Raw genomic sequence first — 17,036 nt, 5'->3', positions numbered from 1 at the left:
GGAAAGAGGCACTTTCCGGCGGCCGGCGCTGCCCCAGCGCGGTGACCGAGCCCGTCCCCAGCACTGCCCGGTGCCTCCGGGCGGCGACACCGGGAGGGAGGTGGCCAGCGAGTGACACCCTGCTGGAGCAGCGCTGGAGCAAGGAGCAGAGGGCAAACAGCTCGAAAAGATGGCAAAAAGGAAGCCCTGAAAATAGAAATCGTATTCAAAAATCAATATTTATTTACTAGTGAGTTACATCTGCATCTGCACATCAATCCAGTTCCCACCGTGCTCTACCATAGTCTCCCCATCTGGAGAAAGTGAGGAATTATACTGACCTGCTGGCTGTAGAGACACCTGCATTTACTTATATAAAGCAACAAATCGACTCACTACTGAATGAATCAGCCTGTTTCTTCCTCTTTCCTTCCATGCTTCCAGCATTGCTCTGTGCAAGTTAAAGAGCTCATCCAACCTTTCAACTTCTCTGTGCAAGTTAAAGAGCTCATCCAACCTTTCTCCAAGCTGTTAAAGAAAAGCCATTTTCTTTTCTTTTTTTCTTTCCCCCCTGTTTCCTGCTAGCTTAGAAACCTAAATGGACTCCTTGATAGATCAGAGGGTCACCTAAACTCAGAGCATATGGGAAAAAGCATAGCCAGAAAGAGGGAAGGAGGAGGAGTGAATCAATCCCTTCCAACAGCAGAGCTGGTAGTACTACTCAACCTGCTTCGTTTAGATAGTCATGTCCTTTGTATGAGATAGAAACCTTACAAACTGCATTAATTTCTATCTGATGAGTGCCCTCAATATTTGTTAAAATAACTGAATAACCTGTCTCCAGTGTTTTTCATTGCTAGGATACTGCCAAATCCTACTACAGTTTCTGTGCATTAATATTTTCTGTGCACAAATCAACACCAGAAGAATAATCGTTGCTTTGCAGGAAATTATCTTTGCAACCGATGTCATAACTAAAAGCATTAACAACTATGAGACATTTCATAAAGTTATTTCAACAAGACACTTAAATAGACCACAGAAAGCACCATACTTGTTACCAGACGTTCTCACTGAGGGCTCTTTAAAGAAAAGCTGTCATTAAACCCCAACAGTAAAACGTGAGTCGGCTGCACCTTCACTACACTTACAGCTTACCATTTACATTCAAAGTTTTGGTCGTCATGGGTTTTGTAGTCCTCGTGTTCATAAAAAGTGCTAATAATCAATGGAAAATGGGATAAACGTTTCATCACAGGTTCTGACAAATGTTAATTGCTAACTAGAAACACACAGCAATTACCTTTTGACTTGCAATTGCTCTCATGTGATGGTCGCTGATGAGATCCAATCACTCCATCAAAGTCCTTTTAATGGGAGCTTTGCCTCAAGCCATGCTCTGTATCTTAGGTAAATTATCACAATAACACTCAACGGCATGAACATTAGCGTTTTTTAAAAAATAATTTATTTCAAGCATATTTTTGCTTGTGTTTGCCACCTTCCTAGCCACTGACACTCCTAGTTTTGTTGAGCTTCCTGTTTAGTTCTAACATTGCAAGTCAAATGACAACTGGCAAAAATAAAATTTGTTATTAATTAGGACACCGCCTCCCCAAAATCAATCAATCGCACACCACAAAACCCCAAGTCTCTAAATTTTAAATATCAACTGAAGGAAACATAACAGAAAGATCCTACAAGGGAAAAAAATCACATTAACAATACCAACACCCAGTAAAAACAAAATAAAATGTGTACTGATTTTCTAACATAATAGAACAGTACACATCTTTTTTAGTGCAGTCACATGCCAGCACAGGAAAGTTTAGTCATTTTATCATCTACTTCTGTTTACAGTAAGAGAGCCAGTGTCTAAAACAGCCACCAGAGTCACTTCCATTGTATGTCTGTACATGGTTTTCTGCATGAAAAAAGTAGGAAGGAAGCCTCACAAGCTAAACCATAGCATGAGTCTGAAAGACTGCTTTCCTAAGAGAAATATAAAATATTGTATTAGCTTCCTGTGTCTTTTGAAATTAAGGCTTTTCTCCTGACACAGTGCAACCTATTATTCCAATATAGTTAGATAATAACATGATCAATGATCGCAGGATAAAAAACCCAAAATACCCACAAACCCACAAGTTTCATTAACACTAAAATACAAATTTTAAAACTGCCATGATAGTGGCAAAAAGTTCGTTGTTTCAAGACAATTGTGCATCTATTAAAATAAGCACAATAATAATCAACAACTAGAAACATTACTTATAGCAAAGGAATCATGCCTTGCTAATCCTTCTGGTTAGATGTTGCCTGTAACACTAAAATTACAAGCATTCACTTCAGAAATTGTCTAGTACTTACTCATTTTTCCAGACCAAACTTTACTTTCTCCAGGATTAATTTGCAGGGTTTTAGGACTAGGAAACAGGCTAACTAAAAAATAATGGTCCATTATTTGTAATGGTCCCTTTCAGGCAAATCCTCCTGAACACTGAATTATTTCCCTGTAGTTTTTCCCATAACGTTATGGAAACTAAGGGTGGTGGTATTGGGTTGCCTTTGGATTGGTTTTTACTAAAAAGAAAAGCTGTAACTTCCAACTTACATCTTAATTGCTTTTAAGAACTGCAAATTGCTGTGGGTGGAATCAGAAGCGCATGAAGACAATGCAACTACTGTCCCTGCTAGCTTAGTCAGAAGAGCTTTTCTGTAAAACCTAAAAGGTGTCAGGTCTGCAATCATTTCTTTACCTCGAAGCATATGTGGTCACCTATTAGAAGTGTCATGTTTATTAAAAAAAGAAGAAAAAAAAGAAAAAAGAAAAACAGACTGTTCAGGTAGATATTCAAGAGAGCTTTCTGGCTTTTTTTCTTTTTACCACAAGAAGAACAAAAGACTTCCTAAAAGCAGCTAAACGTATGTATGAAGAATATTCAAAATCAGTGTAAAAGCTTCTTATATGTGTCATGCTTCAGCATAGTTAACAAAATTCCATTGCATTTAGTGGGAGAAAATAGTATTCCTACCTGACAGATATAGAAAACCTAAGAAGAGAGAGAGCTGCGAGTGTAGCGTTATCTTACTCCTGCCATCTCGCTATAAATACATCACCCTTCATAAAAGGTGACATGAATTTCTTTGAAGTTTAAGAATTAGCACGTTGTCTCAAACATGTTCCGCTCCGCGTGGAAGCTGCTTCATTATCTCTGACTGTATAAACTCAAGCAGCGGTGACTGTTTACTGAGACAACCTGTAAATGTGTTAGCCCGTGTTTGCAGAGGATAAGGACTGTGCCATCCCAGGCCCACTTCAGACCGTAAAAGTGGTTCTTTTCTCACCCTTATCGGAATCATCCTTGAACAGACTGCCTCTGAACAGAGTTTACACTCCTCTTCTTTGATCTACTTCATAAGAACATCAGAACTGTTTACTTTGAAATGCACACACTTCTTTCTTGGGATGACGGGAAAGGAGATGGCGTTTAAAGACATGAACAGATAAATTCAAGCAAACTAGTCATTTTCTCAGTGTTTCCTGTCCTATGTCCTGACTCATAACCTCTCATTGCTTAATCTCATTCTTAGATAAATTCATAAGCATGAACTCAAATTATTGAGAACTTCCCACCCTATTTTCTGAAAATGACCTAACAAATTGCTAAACGAATGCCGCTGTGCTCTAGTTTCAACCATTCTCTCCCTGAAGACTTCCCAAAATCTCTGATACTACATAAACTGAGTCAACAAGTGTACCTAAGACTTCAGAGGAAGATGAGAGTCGTGACTGCAGCACTCTGCCTCATGGACAGCACCAAAAAAAATTTAACCCCGCACTTTCCAAGTAACTCCAAGCTCAAACGAGCTCTACCGACCCAGACCTAGTAAAGAACACCGAGTTCCTCACAGGCATATTGGCAAGACACTGTATCAGTGTTTCTTCAAGATTTCTATCTGACGAGGACTACTTACTTGTTCCTACCTCACGTCCCTACTTCCTTTGCTGATAGAAAGGCAAAGGGATTCTTTCAAGCCTTGCATCAAACAGGCAAGAGGGACTCAAAATCTGGGAATAGGACTCATAAAAGAGGCTTTTCCCTGTCCTTCTTTGTTATCAGTCCCTTCTGAATCCTTGTCCTTCGTAGTAGGAGATAAAGATTGAAAATCACGGGGGCCGAGGGCAGCTCGGGCAGCGTGGAGAAGCCCAGGCCGTGATGCAATTCCCAGCACCTACGTGGTGAGGAGACGACTCCGCGCTGAACTTGGCGCCAGGCCAGGCAGCCTTGAGTTCTGCAAACTACTGCGCTCGGAGATTAGGCGGATGTAACAATCACCTGAAAGGGGAGATTAAAGCCCCTCTAAATGAGGCCCTTTGTCCCCGGCCTCATTTGATGCTTTGGGCCTTTTTAAACCACGGCGGGGAAAGCGCTTTAAATGTTTGTCCGGGCGGCTCCAGTGAGGGCCGGCAAGGCCGGGGACATGGAGAAGGGCTCCTTCTCGGTGGAGTGGCTGGCCCAGAGCAGCCGCGGCGGAGCCCCGGAGATGCCCGGTGAGTCCCGGCCGTGCCCGCTGGGTCCCCCCGCTCAGCGGCGGCCGCGGCACTTTCGGTCCCCGCGGGCGGCCCCGGCGGGGCACGGCCGCCACCGCGTCACCGCCCGCGGGGCCCGGGGCCCGCCGAGGAAAAGGTGCCCCGAAGGGTCCCCCCCTCAAACGCCCCCGTCTGTTCCCGCAGACTCGCCCCGGGGCCGGGAGGCCGCCGAGCGCCGCAGCCCCGGGCACGAAGCGGAGTCTGTGGGCGCCGTGCCCGGGCGGTCCCGCACCAAGTTCTCGGCCGCGCAGCTGCAGGAGCTGGAGCGCAGCTTCCGAGAGCAGCGCTACATCCGCGCCGGCGAGAAGCGGCGCTTAGCCGCCGTGCTGAATCTCTCCCAGAGCCAGGTGAGCGCGGGCTCGCCCTCCGCCCGAGCGGGACACGGGCCCCGCGGGGGTGGGAGGCACCTCACGGGCACCGGGGGACGGGGCAGTGACAGTGACAGCTCCTGCAGGTGCGACGGCCCGGGCTGCCCGCCAGCCTCGCCCAGCTGGAGCAGACGGGCTTGAGCAGACTGACAGCCCTGCCTCGCCCGGCACTGCCGTGCCCGTCGCAGCTCCGAGTCCTCCAGAGACAAGGTGCAAATGGAAAATAGTGGGTGCAAGTTCAAAAGCTGAAACTTCACAGGGGGTGAAAGTACTTCCACAATCTCCAGAACGTCAATCTTCAGGATAGTTCTTTCTTATGGTTATGTATCCATTTGACAGGTTCATTGCGGGATTTTTTAACAGAACTACCCCTACCCAGCCCTTATAGCCCCACTGCACCAGTCTTGTGTTACAGCCCTGGTCCAAATCTGAGTATTGGCTTGCCATGGATCATGGAATCTTCACAGTTTGATTCCTCATGTCAAGACAATTATTCTAACGTCATTAGCCCTACACCTTTACTGTTAATGCATCCTGTTATTTTGACAATAAGTCTGCCTTCAGGGTGTATTACTATATGGAAAAGGGATAAGTGGTTTGGTTCTTGACTCTTTTTTTCTTATCCTCAGATAAAAACCTGGTTTCAGAATCGTCGTATGAAGTTCAAACGCCAGACCCAAGATGCCAGGATCGAAGCTCTTTTCTCAGGCTTATTTTTGCCCTATCATTGTTACCCAGACACAGCTACATCCAGCCAGCCTCATGGGATGGATGTCAATGTCTCTGCTACCTCTGCTGTTTCCCTTCACCCAGCTATGCCAAACCCTGCCTTTTTGTTGCCTTCTGTTCCAGATCAGTCGCTTCAGCCAAGCCCAGCTTTACTACTGCCTCCCGGGCCAGGATTATCTTGTTGCTCTTCTGTTCTTCCAGCAGTGACTCTAACCACTGAACATAAAAGACTGATGTTCCAACCAGATCTTCCTTCCTGTTAATGTCAACGATTATCAGTAATCTAAAAAAGAAGTGCCAAATATCTCTAACTATTTAACTTATTTTGTTATATTAAATAAATTGATGGTTCTTTGAATTATTTTCTTTAACATAAAAAAAAAAAGTTTGATTAGCAGAGAAAGTAATTTACCCATATGAGAGAAGTTGTACTGAGTGGAAGTGGAGGACATGAAACCTCTCTTTATTCCTACAGATTTCACCATGCTGTATGGAAATTTCTATGTAAACTTTGCCTGTCTAAAAGTTTTCAGACAATAACCTATAATCATGTGGGGATCTCCACTGAAAAAGTGGAGTACTGTTTGCACTGAAATTTACATAACAACTATGTCATTTAATAGACAATGGTGTTAAAAACTTTGTCTATTCTACTTGATCGTGGGTTTTTAAGGAAACATTTGTAAACTGCAGCAAGTGCATTTAAATTAAAATGTTACTAAAGGTAAAAAACGCCGTGAACAAAACTGAATAAGTTGTCCACTATTCTCATTTATGTGTATATTCTGCACCATTCTTCAAGTGGTCTCACCTGTTTTTTGATGGACTTGTTGCATTTATGCACTTGAAGAGAGATGAGGCTAAGGAATTAACTGGCAAGCATGTATGTTGATGCCAATGTCAAGCATACTTGCAATTTAAATCCGCTTATGGAAACGAATTGCTCACCAATTCAGGTCTCTTGGGACACTCAAAAAAAAAAAAAAAATCACTTTTTACTTCCAAAAGCTGAACTGTAACTTGATAGCCTCCCTGATTTTTAAAATGTAGAATTAGCTTAGGCTTGCTCTTAGGAACACTTAGGGCTGTTCCTAAAAGTCACAAAGCAAGCTTTATGGAAAATGGAAAAGCCAAAACTTTAGACTATGGGAAACAAGAGACCTTACATCAGTATAAAGCAGCTGCAGCAGGTGTGGCTACATCTCCTTCCCGATCCAGAGCAATCTAACTTGCTTGCTAGGTGGTGGTTAGACTACTTTGCAATTGTAAAGAGAAAAAAAATTATCTCCACAGAACAAAATAAAAAACCACCACCACCGAGAAAGAAACCCAAATCCTCCCTTTCCTCTGCTCACAAGGGGGAAAAAAAAGGCCTGCAACAGCTCTGTGCCATGCATTCCCTTTTCCCCTCTTCTGCCTCCCCCCCTCCATTCCGTTTGGTAGACAATAGGGAGGAGGGGAAGTTGGAAGGAATTTCCTCCACCACACCCCATCTCAGTGTCCCACCAGGGCAGTGCTGATCGGTGACACAGCCAGGCAGCTGAAGGGACAACCTGTGCATTTCTCAGTCACTTTGAACACACTCTACAGAAAGTTCCCTTTACCACTTCCAAGTAATTTTTTCATGAGTGAGAAGCCCCTAGGCTGTTAAATCGAAACTCTTCATGATTCCCTGAATTAAAGAGGGTGGAGGGTGGAAATTTGGACTACAATGCAACAATCAAGTAATGTATTTAAAAGGCCTTTCAGGCAAATTAACGTAACTTCATTAAAATCTAGACTAAGAAATAAGTAGTGTTAACTAAGCACTTTCAGGAGGAGTGAACACCAATCGCAGGAAGAACTGAAAAAACCCAACAAATTTCAGGATTACTAAAGCAAAATTTGAACCCTTTACATGTTTAAAGGGAATAGATCAATTTGCTAAAAAAGTGAAAATTGCAAAGTATGCAATTATAATTGCTGTTTAGTGGTGAGACAAAGGCCAAATTTTCAGGTTACAATCCCGTTCAAATTATACGGCTTTGAACCAGACACAATTACGCCCAAAATTTTTTTGCCTAGTGTTTGTTTTAGAAATTGTTAAACTTTACAATTCCATGATGAAGGCCTGATCCATTTAATTTCTGTTTAAAGACATGCTGACTTAATAAATTTTGATTATTACGTCTGCTGCCTTCACATGGAAGATGGGATTGGTACTTGTACCATTTGATTTATATCCAGAACCAAAACTCACCGACAGCTTATCCTTCCCCCTGGAAGATGCACTTAGTTTAAAGCACAATGCAGGGCAATTGGGTGCGGTTACCTCTGTTTAGGCTACCAAACACTCAACAACAGAAAGACAGTCTCTGTGGGAGGATAGGAAAGTGAAACAAAGTGTATGAAAATATCTAAACCCATTACCTTTACAGGAGGACAAGTGACCATCGCAGTTTACATAGCACAGGTGCAGCCTTTTATAGACTTGACACGTATAACTCTGTTCAGATTTATATATATACACATTTATGAAAAACTGGGGATGTGTAATGAAAACCATCTACCTAATACATTTCAGAGTAGATTTATTAATATTTTAATATTATCAAATATAAAATTATTCATTTTCACATTTAACTTAAAATAATAAAGACACTCTTCCAAATCAGGCAAGAGATTCTGAGCATGAAATACATTACAGTAGAAAACACTCTTCCCCTTTGGTTTTTCACTATAATGCATATAGACGGTGGCATTGCTTGTCCATTTTGTTCTGAATAACTGGATGGAAAGAAGGATGAGGAAGAAGGTGTGGATGGTAGTACGGCAGTTCATTTGCCATAAAGGGGTAGGTGCTTTGCGATGCGTCATATCTGGGAAAGGAGAAGCCAAACTGCACAGCAGGGACTGGGGTAAAAGGCAGGAGTCTCTGGTGCTGGGCAGCAAACGAGTAGTGGAGACCATCCTGAAACAGAGCTGGTGAGGTCCCTGGGGCGTAGCTGTAGAGTGGAACGGGGGACACGAGGCTGTGCTGGTGGTCCTGTATTTGTCTCTTCAGTTTCATCCTCCTGTTCTGAAACCAGGTCTTGATCTAAGCAACAAAAAGAAGAAGGGGGGGGGGGGGATGCAGGACATGAATCAGAGACTTTGCCTAAAGACAATGTGCAAACTATGAACAACCGTATCTCAGCTGCTTTTGCCATTCTGCTTCAGATGGAATTGACACAGCTGGACTGATGCTTTTGGCCTACTTAACAGAGGGCATAGGACCTGCGGGATGTCCAGGAGAGGGTGGCTGCGTTCAGGGATTAGCCATTAATCACTTAAGAGTCTTTAAAACCAGATATGAGCTCTGCATGGTCTATGCAGATCGCCGTATATCCAGGACGGTTTACCTCACTAAGAAATAAAAAACCCTCAATAACTTCCCGTAGAAAGTGTCGCAAACTTCCCGGAGTGCTAACTCGTTAATCCCCGAGGGATCCCACAGCCCCTGTTAACTCAAGAGTGCTATGTCTCCTCATCGCAGGAAAGCTCGATGCAAAACCGCAGACCCTGGCTGCGCCTGCCCGCCGGGGCCGGGAAGGATCCTCCTTCTGCGGGACTAACCTGGATCTCCGAGAGCTGCAAGGCAGCCGCCAGCTTCCTCCGCTCCGTGGCCCCCAGGTACTTCTGGCGCTGGAAGGTCTTCTCCAGGCGGCAGACCTGCTCCGAGGTGAAGGCGGTGCGCGCCCGCCGCTGCCGCCCGCGGGTCCGCCCGCCGCCGCGGCCCCGGCGCGCTCCCCGCCCGCGCTCTCGCTCTCGTAGCCCGAGGACTCGTCGGCGCTGAGCCAGCCGCCGTCGGGGGCTGCACGGGAGGAGATGGGGGCAGCGGTGAGGCCTCTGCCCCGGCTGGAACAGTGCCTCCGCCGCCCCTCGGCCCTGCCAGGTGTGTCACCCCAGCCCGCTCGCCCGCTCCCCTCTTCTCCCTGCCTGTTCCCTCCTCACCCACCTGGCTCAGACGGGCAGGAGTCAGTGATGTCCCGGGGATCGTCTCGGCTCCTCTCCGCCGCGCAGGGCTCGCTGTGCGCGGGCTGGCCCTGCTGGGGGCTGCCCCGTCGGGGTTTGGCTGTGACCAGGCGGGTGGGACTGCCCAGCGAGGTGGGGGCACGGGGAGGGGGCGCACAGCAGATGTGGGGCCTGACCCCGTGGGGCTTGGTCTCTGCCGAAGGGATCTGGGCCTGGTTCATGGCGGTGAGGGCACGGGGGACCCATGGCCTCGGCCAGCTCTTATATGAGCGCTCCGTCCGGGGGTGGGGGGTCGTTTGTAAGTGCGAACACACATCAAAGTGGGAATCGAGCAGAGATAACAGCTACCAGCGAGCAGGAAAGTTCACACGTCTGGCAAATGTCTACAGCCCTTGGCTCCAGCGTGTCTGCGGAGCCGGGGAGACCCCCTTGAAGTGCAAAGCTGCCTCTCTCCCCTGGAGGGCAGGGCACGGGCAGCCCCAGCCCCGCAAACAGGCGTCTAAAGACACCGTGGGTGCCGGTGGCAGCGCGGGTTTACCACTCCCTGTTCAGTCGCACATTGCACAGGTGCCAGAAACCAGCCCCGAGACCCGCACCCACGAGGCCGGGACAGGGATGAGGGGTAAGGAACCTGTGGTAGAGCCTTCCAGCCCCGCCGTCCTTTTCCCTCCCTGGGAAAAGCCGTGGGGGGCCAATATCAAGAAGTCCCTATCCACGAGGCTAAGCCCTCACTCCCGGGGCCAGAGCCAGGCTGGGGGTGAACAGGGCCCCGGGTCTTCTCAGCTTGAACTTGGCGCCGTCTGTCTAGCCAGAAAACGCAACCCATCTCCCCAGTCGTTTAGTGATCAAAGCATTAAGTGGGCAGCGGAGCTCGCACCTCATCAACTTCATACTACCCCAATCCACACGCCCTTCCCGAGATGAACGATGCCCTTGTAATGCAGGGAGGATACCAAGACATCCCCCAGCACAGCTTGGTTGGGGGAAAGGGACATCTCGGCACCTTAGCCCGTCTCCAGGTTCTCCCTATGTTCAACTTCACCGGGCTTTTGGTGACGCAGGTAAAAAATACCACACCGGCAGTAGCGACGCTTGAATAACTCCCATCCTAACCCTCGCCTAAAGGAGAATGGAAGCGAGTGCCAATCCCTCTAACTGGGTAAATGCACCGTTGGGACCTCAACTGCAGGGAGGATTCCGAAATCCTCAGAGTTCCTGCTCGGATGCAGCACCAGAAGGAGTGGACACCATAAACCTGGGTCTAACAGGGCAGGAGTCTGTTTCTTTCTAAAACACAGCAATAATCTAGATTCCCACACACATGGGGGATGTGAGGGTTTTTTTCTCTTAAAAAAACCCCAAAACTCAACCAAACCCCAACTAAACCATCTCTCCACTTTATTATGAAAATCATTTGGGAAAAAAACCCCTCATATTCGTGCTATTCATTTCATTGTCTCAGGTGTTCCCGTAACTCCAGGGCCGCGGGAATGGATAGAGGGTTATCCCGATCCCACAAAGTCGGCTTATCCCCACACTGGCCTCAGGGGAGGGATAAAACCCAGGCACCTGAGCAATGCAAACACCTTACCAAGCCCACAGAGCCCAAAAGCTGGATGCCTTCTGAAGCTTTGCTTGCAACACCATCCCTTCAGGGCAGGGATGGGAAAGGCTGTTGTTGCCTCGGCACAGCCCCGACAGAGAGATCTCCCTGCTCTTTGAGGGGTGCTGGGTACAGCCACTAAAGGAGTTTCACCTATTGCTGGCACAAGACTGTCATTTTGGCTGATACGCACAAGCCAGTGCAAATGCCCAAGCAGTTGAACGCAGCTGGAGATCGAATTCCCACCCTGGATCAGAACCACATATCTGTGAGTGCCACTGACCCAGCCAAAACCACTGTAACACTAACACACCCTAGACACATTTTAGTCAAGCAGGGATAGGTCACTGACTGTTCCCTAAACGAACTAGGAGCCTGAACCTTAATTTTGATAACTTCAGGATTTAATAACTATTCCTGAATTATTCCACTTGTGTTTTGTCCCTCTTTCTCTGAAGCAAACTCATCACTCCATTATCTCCCATCTTATTTCAGAACAGCAATTTCCCAATAACCCCATATGTGGGCAAATCCAAGCAGAGAAACTCATGTTCTACCATCCTGGGTAAAGCAGTGTGTACTATCTGCAGAGCCTGACTACCTCACCAAAAAGAACTTTATAGACAATACACTAAAACCACCGGTATTCAGGAGCTCCTAAACTGAGCAAATCAGCATTGCCCCTGTGTCCAGCAGGGCAGCCTCCCCCACCGTTTCTCCAGCAGAAGAAACCTGTGCCGAGTCAGGCAGCTTTGGATTCCCCATGCCCTGCAGGCCCCTCACCTGGGCACACAGAAACACCCAGGGACTACCCTCTAGGAGAGACACCTCATCCCCAGCTGCCAAAGTTAAACCAGACACGAGATGACCACTCAGTGCTTTGCCTAAACAGAACAACATCTGCATTGATACATTATGTGTCTTATAGAAGAAAACCATTATTAACCCTGAAGAGCTGCTGCCATTTCCTCCTCTCATTTGGGAATGCAGGAAAGCAGCTGACCTGTCCCACTGTTTGCTGAAAGTCAACGAAAACTGATTTTCTTTTTATTAGACTCCAATCTGAATTGCCGATTTAGCAAGATATTTAAACCCAACACTAGGATCCCCCCACTCCAGATGAAAGTAGCTGCATCTGTGGACCACAAAACCCTGGAACAGATGGGAAAAGTGTGGAAGGTGTTATGTGGCTATTGTAGCTCCCATTAGGAAGAGGTGGCAGCTTGAGAAACTTGAAATCTTTAACGACCCTGGGTGGATAAAGGCCCTGCATCTGCAGTTAAATCTTCCCCTCACCTTGCAGTAATATGGGGCTCATACGAGACACAAATTTACTTCCATTCAATTCTTTTGTATCACTTGAAATTTTTACAGCATTCAATTGATATGATACATAAATATGATGAAAAATAAATCTAAGTTTTCAGTGGAAATTATGTATTTTCCTATAGAATTATGTAGACTCAGAACTTCAGAATATTGTATTATATTGAAAAATTGATGGATTTTTCTTACATCTGTTATATTAAGAACATAGTGGACCCATTTCTCCAAATCACATTTCAAAATACTTATTGTTCTGCATTTGTATGTAAGCCTTACAACCCTAAGAAACATGTTTGCTGCTTCAAGAAATGTACTGAAAACTCAGGCACTCTTGTAACTCGGCATGTTACCCTGAATTTCAGTGCAGTGGTTCATGCCAGGATGTGATAATTACAGATACGGCTGTCAGGACAGAGTGCTCTTCTCATGTGAGCTCTACAAGGCTTCTAAGGACAAATGGTAGATTTCTCTCACTGGTATGCCTGGGAATATTTCATCTGGGGCTTTGTGCACATATGGAATATAAACCCGTGAGAACAGGCAGGACTGCAGCAGCTCTGCAGCTTGAAGGTGTTGCCTAAGGAAGGTCCAGCCCATCACTCAGGCACAAGACACTGGATGCTCATCCTTTGCCAGATGCTGAAGTCCTTGTACTGCCCAGGAATGCTGTTGGCATGCCAAGGCCTTCATCAGACCATCACATTGATTTTGTATGGAAACATAAGAAAAAGTGGGCATATTTTTGCCAACAGAAAAATAGCCCTTCTCAAGGGCAATAATTGCTAGCACAGTTGGGCAAATCTTCGTATTACAAACTTTCTATCTGCTAGCCATGTCTGTAAGTAGGCCATGGGGAAAAAGCCCAAACAAAACCCCCAAACCAGTATACAGACCAAACTATGATAGCATTTATCATAGATTTAGAGCTGCTGTATTAGGCCACCAGATCTGGGATAGTGGCTGCATCATAGGCAGGTACCATTTAGCTTTGCAAAAAGCACAGATTTTCCAATATCTTCCTGACTGGAGAAATGGAGATAATAGGGGATTCAGTCAGAACAACTACAACGCTACCCACTCCATTCTGAGAAAGAAAAAAACCCCCAACAAACTCAAACCAATAAGACCCCAACATTCGAACCCCACAAAAAAACATGTTTAGCTGCACAAGTGGGCAGGAGGGGAGAGCCTGGAGAAGTGTGGCAGCCCTTCAGAGGTAAGTTAACTCACTGTAAGGAACGGGCTTTTAACAATGCTAAAAGTGCAGGCAAGACAAGACAGTTTGCTCTATTTCAGACGGGGCCCCAGGAATTCCAGGCCCACAGGCAGCCGCAGGGCCCGGGCTGGGCTCCTGGCCGGTGGGACAGCTGATGGCTGTTTGTACCCTCCGCTGCTCTCCTTTGGAAATGCTAACTTGGTTATTCAGCGTCTCCTTTGATGTCCTGATAGGTGCTATTAGATAGTCAATTAGGCATCAACGAGATCGATTGTTTGGGAATAGATGCTTTTCTGTTTGAAGTACCCGTGAACACTAACAGTGCCATCACCCCGCCACTCCTTTGCCCACGGGAACAATGCGGGCTAACACACAATAAATGACAAATGCTACTGACTCAGCCGCCAGCGCTGCACCCTCTTCCCTCCCGACTCGCACGCTGAAAGCTCAGATATTCCCATTCGGCGACTGTGGGAATGTGGGAGCAGGCACGCAGTTTGCGTTAAAAACTATTTATCAGGGCAATATTTTTGTGCGCTTTGCAGAACTAATGGACAAAGCAGCTAGATAAGTTAGATACAAGTTAGCTCGAAACAAACTAGTACTTGAATTTCTATGCACGCCTTCGCCACATTGCCTGAAGACTTGTGACACCTCCGCAGCTGCTCAGAATTGCCCAGGCAGAGTAACTAAGAGCTGAAATAAGAATTAAATCACTTAACCTACCCGAATACCAAAGAGACGCCGGGATTAGCTCCCTACTAGGTACTATTAGAGGGTAACACTAGGAGTTTAAGAGACAAATATAAAGGAAAAGTAGGAAAATCTACACAAGGAACATGTCGAGACCAAGCGGTCTCTCCTCTTTCTTCCCCCTCCACGTCGGTGGGATTTATCAAGTTAATTGTCATCTAATTGCGTATCAAAGAAAGAGATAATGGGTAGCAATTAGATGTAATGGCCTAACAGTGCGGGATCTCTCTCGATTAGCACACAACGCCGAATAACTTCACCTAGTTTGTAAAGAGGTCCCTGGAGTGGCTCCACCATGTCTGGGAGCTGCAGGGGGGTGGTATACCCCGATCCTATTCCCAGCCCCCTGATGGCTGCTCTAGCCAAATTGGGACGGGCGGTTCCGAGCGCGGTTGCCGGCGGCTCCCCCGCCCCGCGGTGTTAATTCAATCAGGTTTCTCCCCCTCCGCGCACGCACTGCAGGGGAGAAAGGCTTTGAAGTTAGCACTCTGGCAATTTTCCCCTCCCATGCCCTTTTCCTCCCTGGGGAGCCCAGTTTCCAGATTATACAACCTCTACCGTCCGAGAGCCGCCGGCCCGGGGGGTTCCGACAATTTCACCCCAGGAGCATTAAACTACTCCTCCCCAGCTAATCGACCCGCTCGGCTTCCTCCTTCTGCCCTCTCCCCCCCCAGTTGTAGCTGGCTTGCCCGCACCGCTTTGTCCTGCCGGAGAGCATTCCGGTACTGGGGTTATTGTGGTGCGATTGAAGACACAAAGACGGGATGGGGTGCTCCCCGCCGCGCCGCGGGGGCTTGCGATCTCCTGCGAGGGGCTGATACCGTGCAGGGGCCTGCAAGGACACTAGTGCTCCTTTACTGCTGCCAGGGCTAAAACGCAGTGAAGGAGAAATTCAAACAAGCAGGACTAAAGCATGAAGTCCGAATTTCTTTCTCCCAGATCAAAGGAAAAACGTGCATTCACATTTTAGGGCCAGAGTTCGACAGCTCTAGCAAAAATGAAATTATTTCACATATAGCTTTCTAGACTACTGGAATGTAGTAGTTACCTACTAGAGAAAGCCGATTTTTGCAGGAAGGAGAGAAATTTTCGTGTAGATATTCAGGGCAACCTGATACCATTAGGGACTCAGCCAAGTGATCATCATCTCTCGCGTTTATCTGGGCAATTACCGGGAAAAAGAACAATATTTTCAAGTTAGTCCTGCCAAAACACTGGCAAGGCATTTCATGTGCTTGCTGAGTATACCTGCGGCCAAGGAGTCATTATGTTAAGTGACCATTAGCACCCTTTCAAACGGAGATCGGCTTCTACCTAGCCAACCGTTCTGCAGCTCGTACGCCCCGGGCTGGGATGCCCCTTTACTGCCCCTAACCATCGCTCATCCCTGGCACGACACCGGCCAGCCTCAGCCAGAGCACGGGGAGCCGCACACGCCCGCCCGGCACACAGAGCCTCCATCCCCGAGACCGCCCCGTGGCCGGTGCTGCTCGGCCCCGCAGCCCCGCTTGTCCCAGCATGGTCCCCGCAAACCCCGCGGGCCTAAATCACGGCAAGGATGCAGCACTGCGTGTTGCCCCTGACAGCACCGGTTGTCTCTGTCCCGATCTAAGCCTCAGCACGAAGGGGAAACTGCTGCCCCGCCGGACGCCGTGGAGCCGAGCCCGAGCAGGGGAGCCTGGGCCGGCTCCGCGCCGCTCGCCCGTCGGACGGGACAGCCCAGCCCGGCCCGGCGGCTGCGGCCCCGCGTTACGAGCCCGGGGGGGCAGACCCAGGGGATGAGGACTCAGCCAGAGCCGCCCCAGATCACTTCTCAGCGGGGACCCGATAAGGTGTGCTCCTGCCTCTCCCTTTTTACCGTTGGGGTGGGGGGAAGACGACATCTTCCTCCCCCGCACAAGCCCCGTCCCCGCAGTTCCCCTCCCAGGAAACAGTTCCCCTCCGCAGGTGGGAGCACTTTGTTCTCCCTCTCTCCTCCTGAGCCTTTTCATCTGTCTCTCACTTTCCCCGGGCCCAGCTGCGGTGCTGCCCGTGCCCACTTCCCTTTCACCCTCCCCCATTTGGTCCGGGGGCGGGGCGCTCCCGGAACGCTGCGGGTAGTGCCGGTGCCCTCAGAGGCTGCTCCGTCCCTTCACCGCCAGCTCCCCACACCGCCGCTCTGGCTTCTCAGAGCAGGAAGGGTTATTACCATTGTTCCTTTTGTACGGGCTGAGCAGAGCATTTGGAGGAGTGGTGGGATTCTCCTCTGCGGCCCTACAAGGTTATAAAGGGAACACCTAAACCTTCAACCATAACTCCCTTGCAAGCGGAATAGCCATAGCGAGTCTAATGCTTAATACCTCCCCCCGCCCCAGGTAAATGGTGTATTTATTGGCCTTGACTGTTTTGTTATTTTAAGCATCACTGCTTTAGAGCAGAGGAAAATATTCACCATTGCAGTGCTTTCTGGAGACACCCCAGTTCCCTAATGACGTT

The 17,036-nt window shown here is 47.9% G+C and overlaps 2 protein-coding genes across 2 annotated transcripts; one reads left to right on the top strand and one right to left on the bottom strand.

The window, feature by feature from the left end:
* Positions 1–4,332: 4,332 nt before the first annotated feature.
* On the top strand, positions 4,333–5,961 carry LOC104697911 (homeobox protein vex1-like). The gene is made up of 3 exons (XM_019292147.1): positions 4,333–4,534; positions 4,718–4,920; positions 5,571–5,961. Exons 1-3 carry the CDS (start codon positions 4,420–4,422, stop codon positions 5,931–5,933), a joined length of 681 nt encoding a protein of 226 aa, XP_019147692.1. The 5' UTR covers positions 4,333–4,419; the 3' UTR covers positions 5,934–5,961.
* A 2,274-nt stretch (positions 5,962–8,235) lies between these two features.
* LOC120410246 (homeobox protein vent1-like) lies at positions 8,236–9,904 on the bottom strand. The gene is given in 4 exon segments (XM_039554500.1): positions 8,236–8,746; positions 9,265–9,407; positions 9,410–9,502; positions 9,647–9,904. Coding segments are annotated over 4 exon segments (834 nt in total). The 5' UTR covers positions 9,885–9,904; the 3' UTR covers positions 8,236–8,386.
* Between the last annotated feature and the right edge of the window lie 7,132 nt (positions 9,905–17,036).

Source organism: Corvus cornix, chromosome 6, assembly GCF_000738735.6.
Source record: "Corvus cornix cornix isolate S_Up_H32 chromosome 6, ASM73873v5, whole genome shotgun sequence".
In the NCBI taxonomy this organism is placed as follows: Eukaryota; Metazoa; Chordata; class Aves; order Passeriformes; family Corvidae; genus Corvus; species Corvus cornix.
Note: the sequence above shows the minus strand (reverse complement) of the source record. Positions and strands in the feature narration are given on the sequence as shown.

What these genes read in the sequence shown, in the direction of transcription:
- LOC104697911 (XM_019292147.1), top strand. Translation starts at nt 4,420, where the DNA reads ATGTTTGTCCGGGCGGCTCCAGTGAGGGCCGGCAAGGCCGGGGACATG. An exon ending in CGGAGCCCCGGAGATGCCCG is followed by an intron (nt 4,535 to 4,717) that starts GTGAGTCCCGGC and finishes CTGTTCCCGCAG; the next exon opens with ACTCGCCCCGGGGCCGGGAG. An exon ending in TGAATCTCTCCCAGAGCCAG is followed by an intron (nt 4,921 to 5,570) that starts GTGAGCGCGGGC and finishes TCTTATCCTCAG; the next exon opens with ATAAAAACCTGGTTTCAGAA.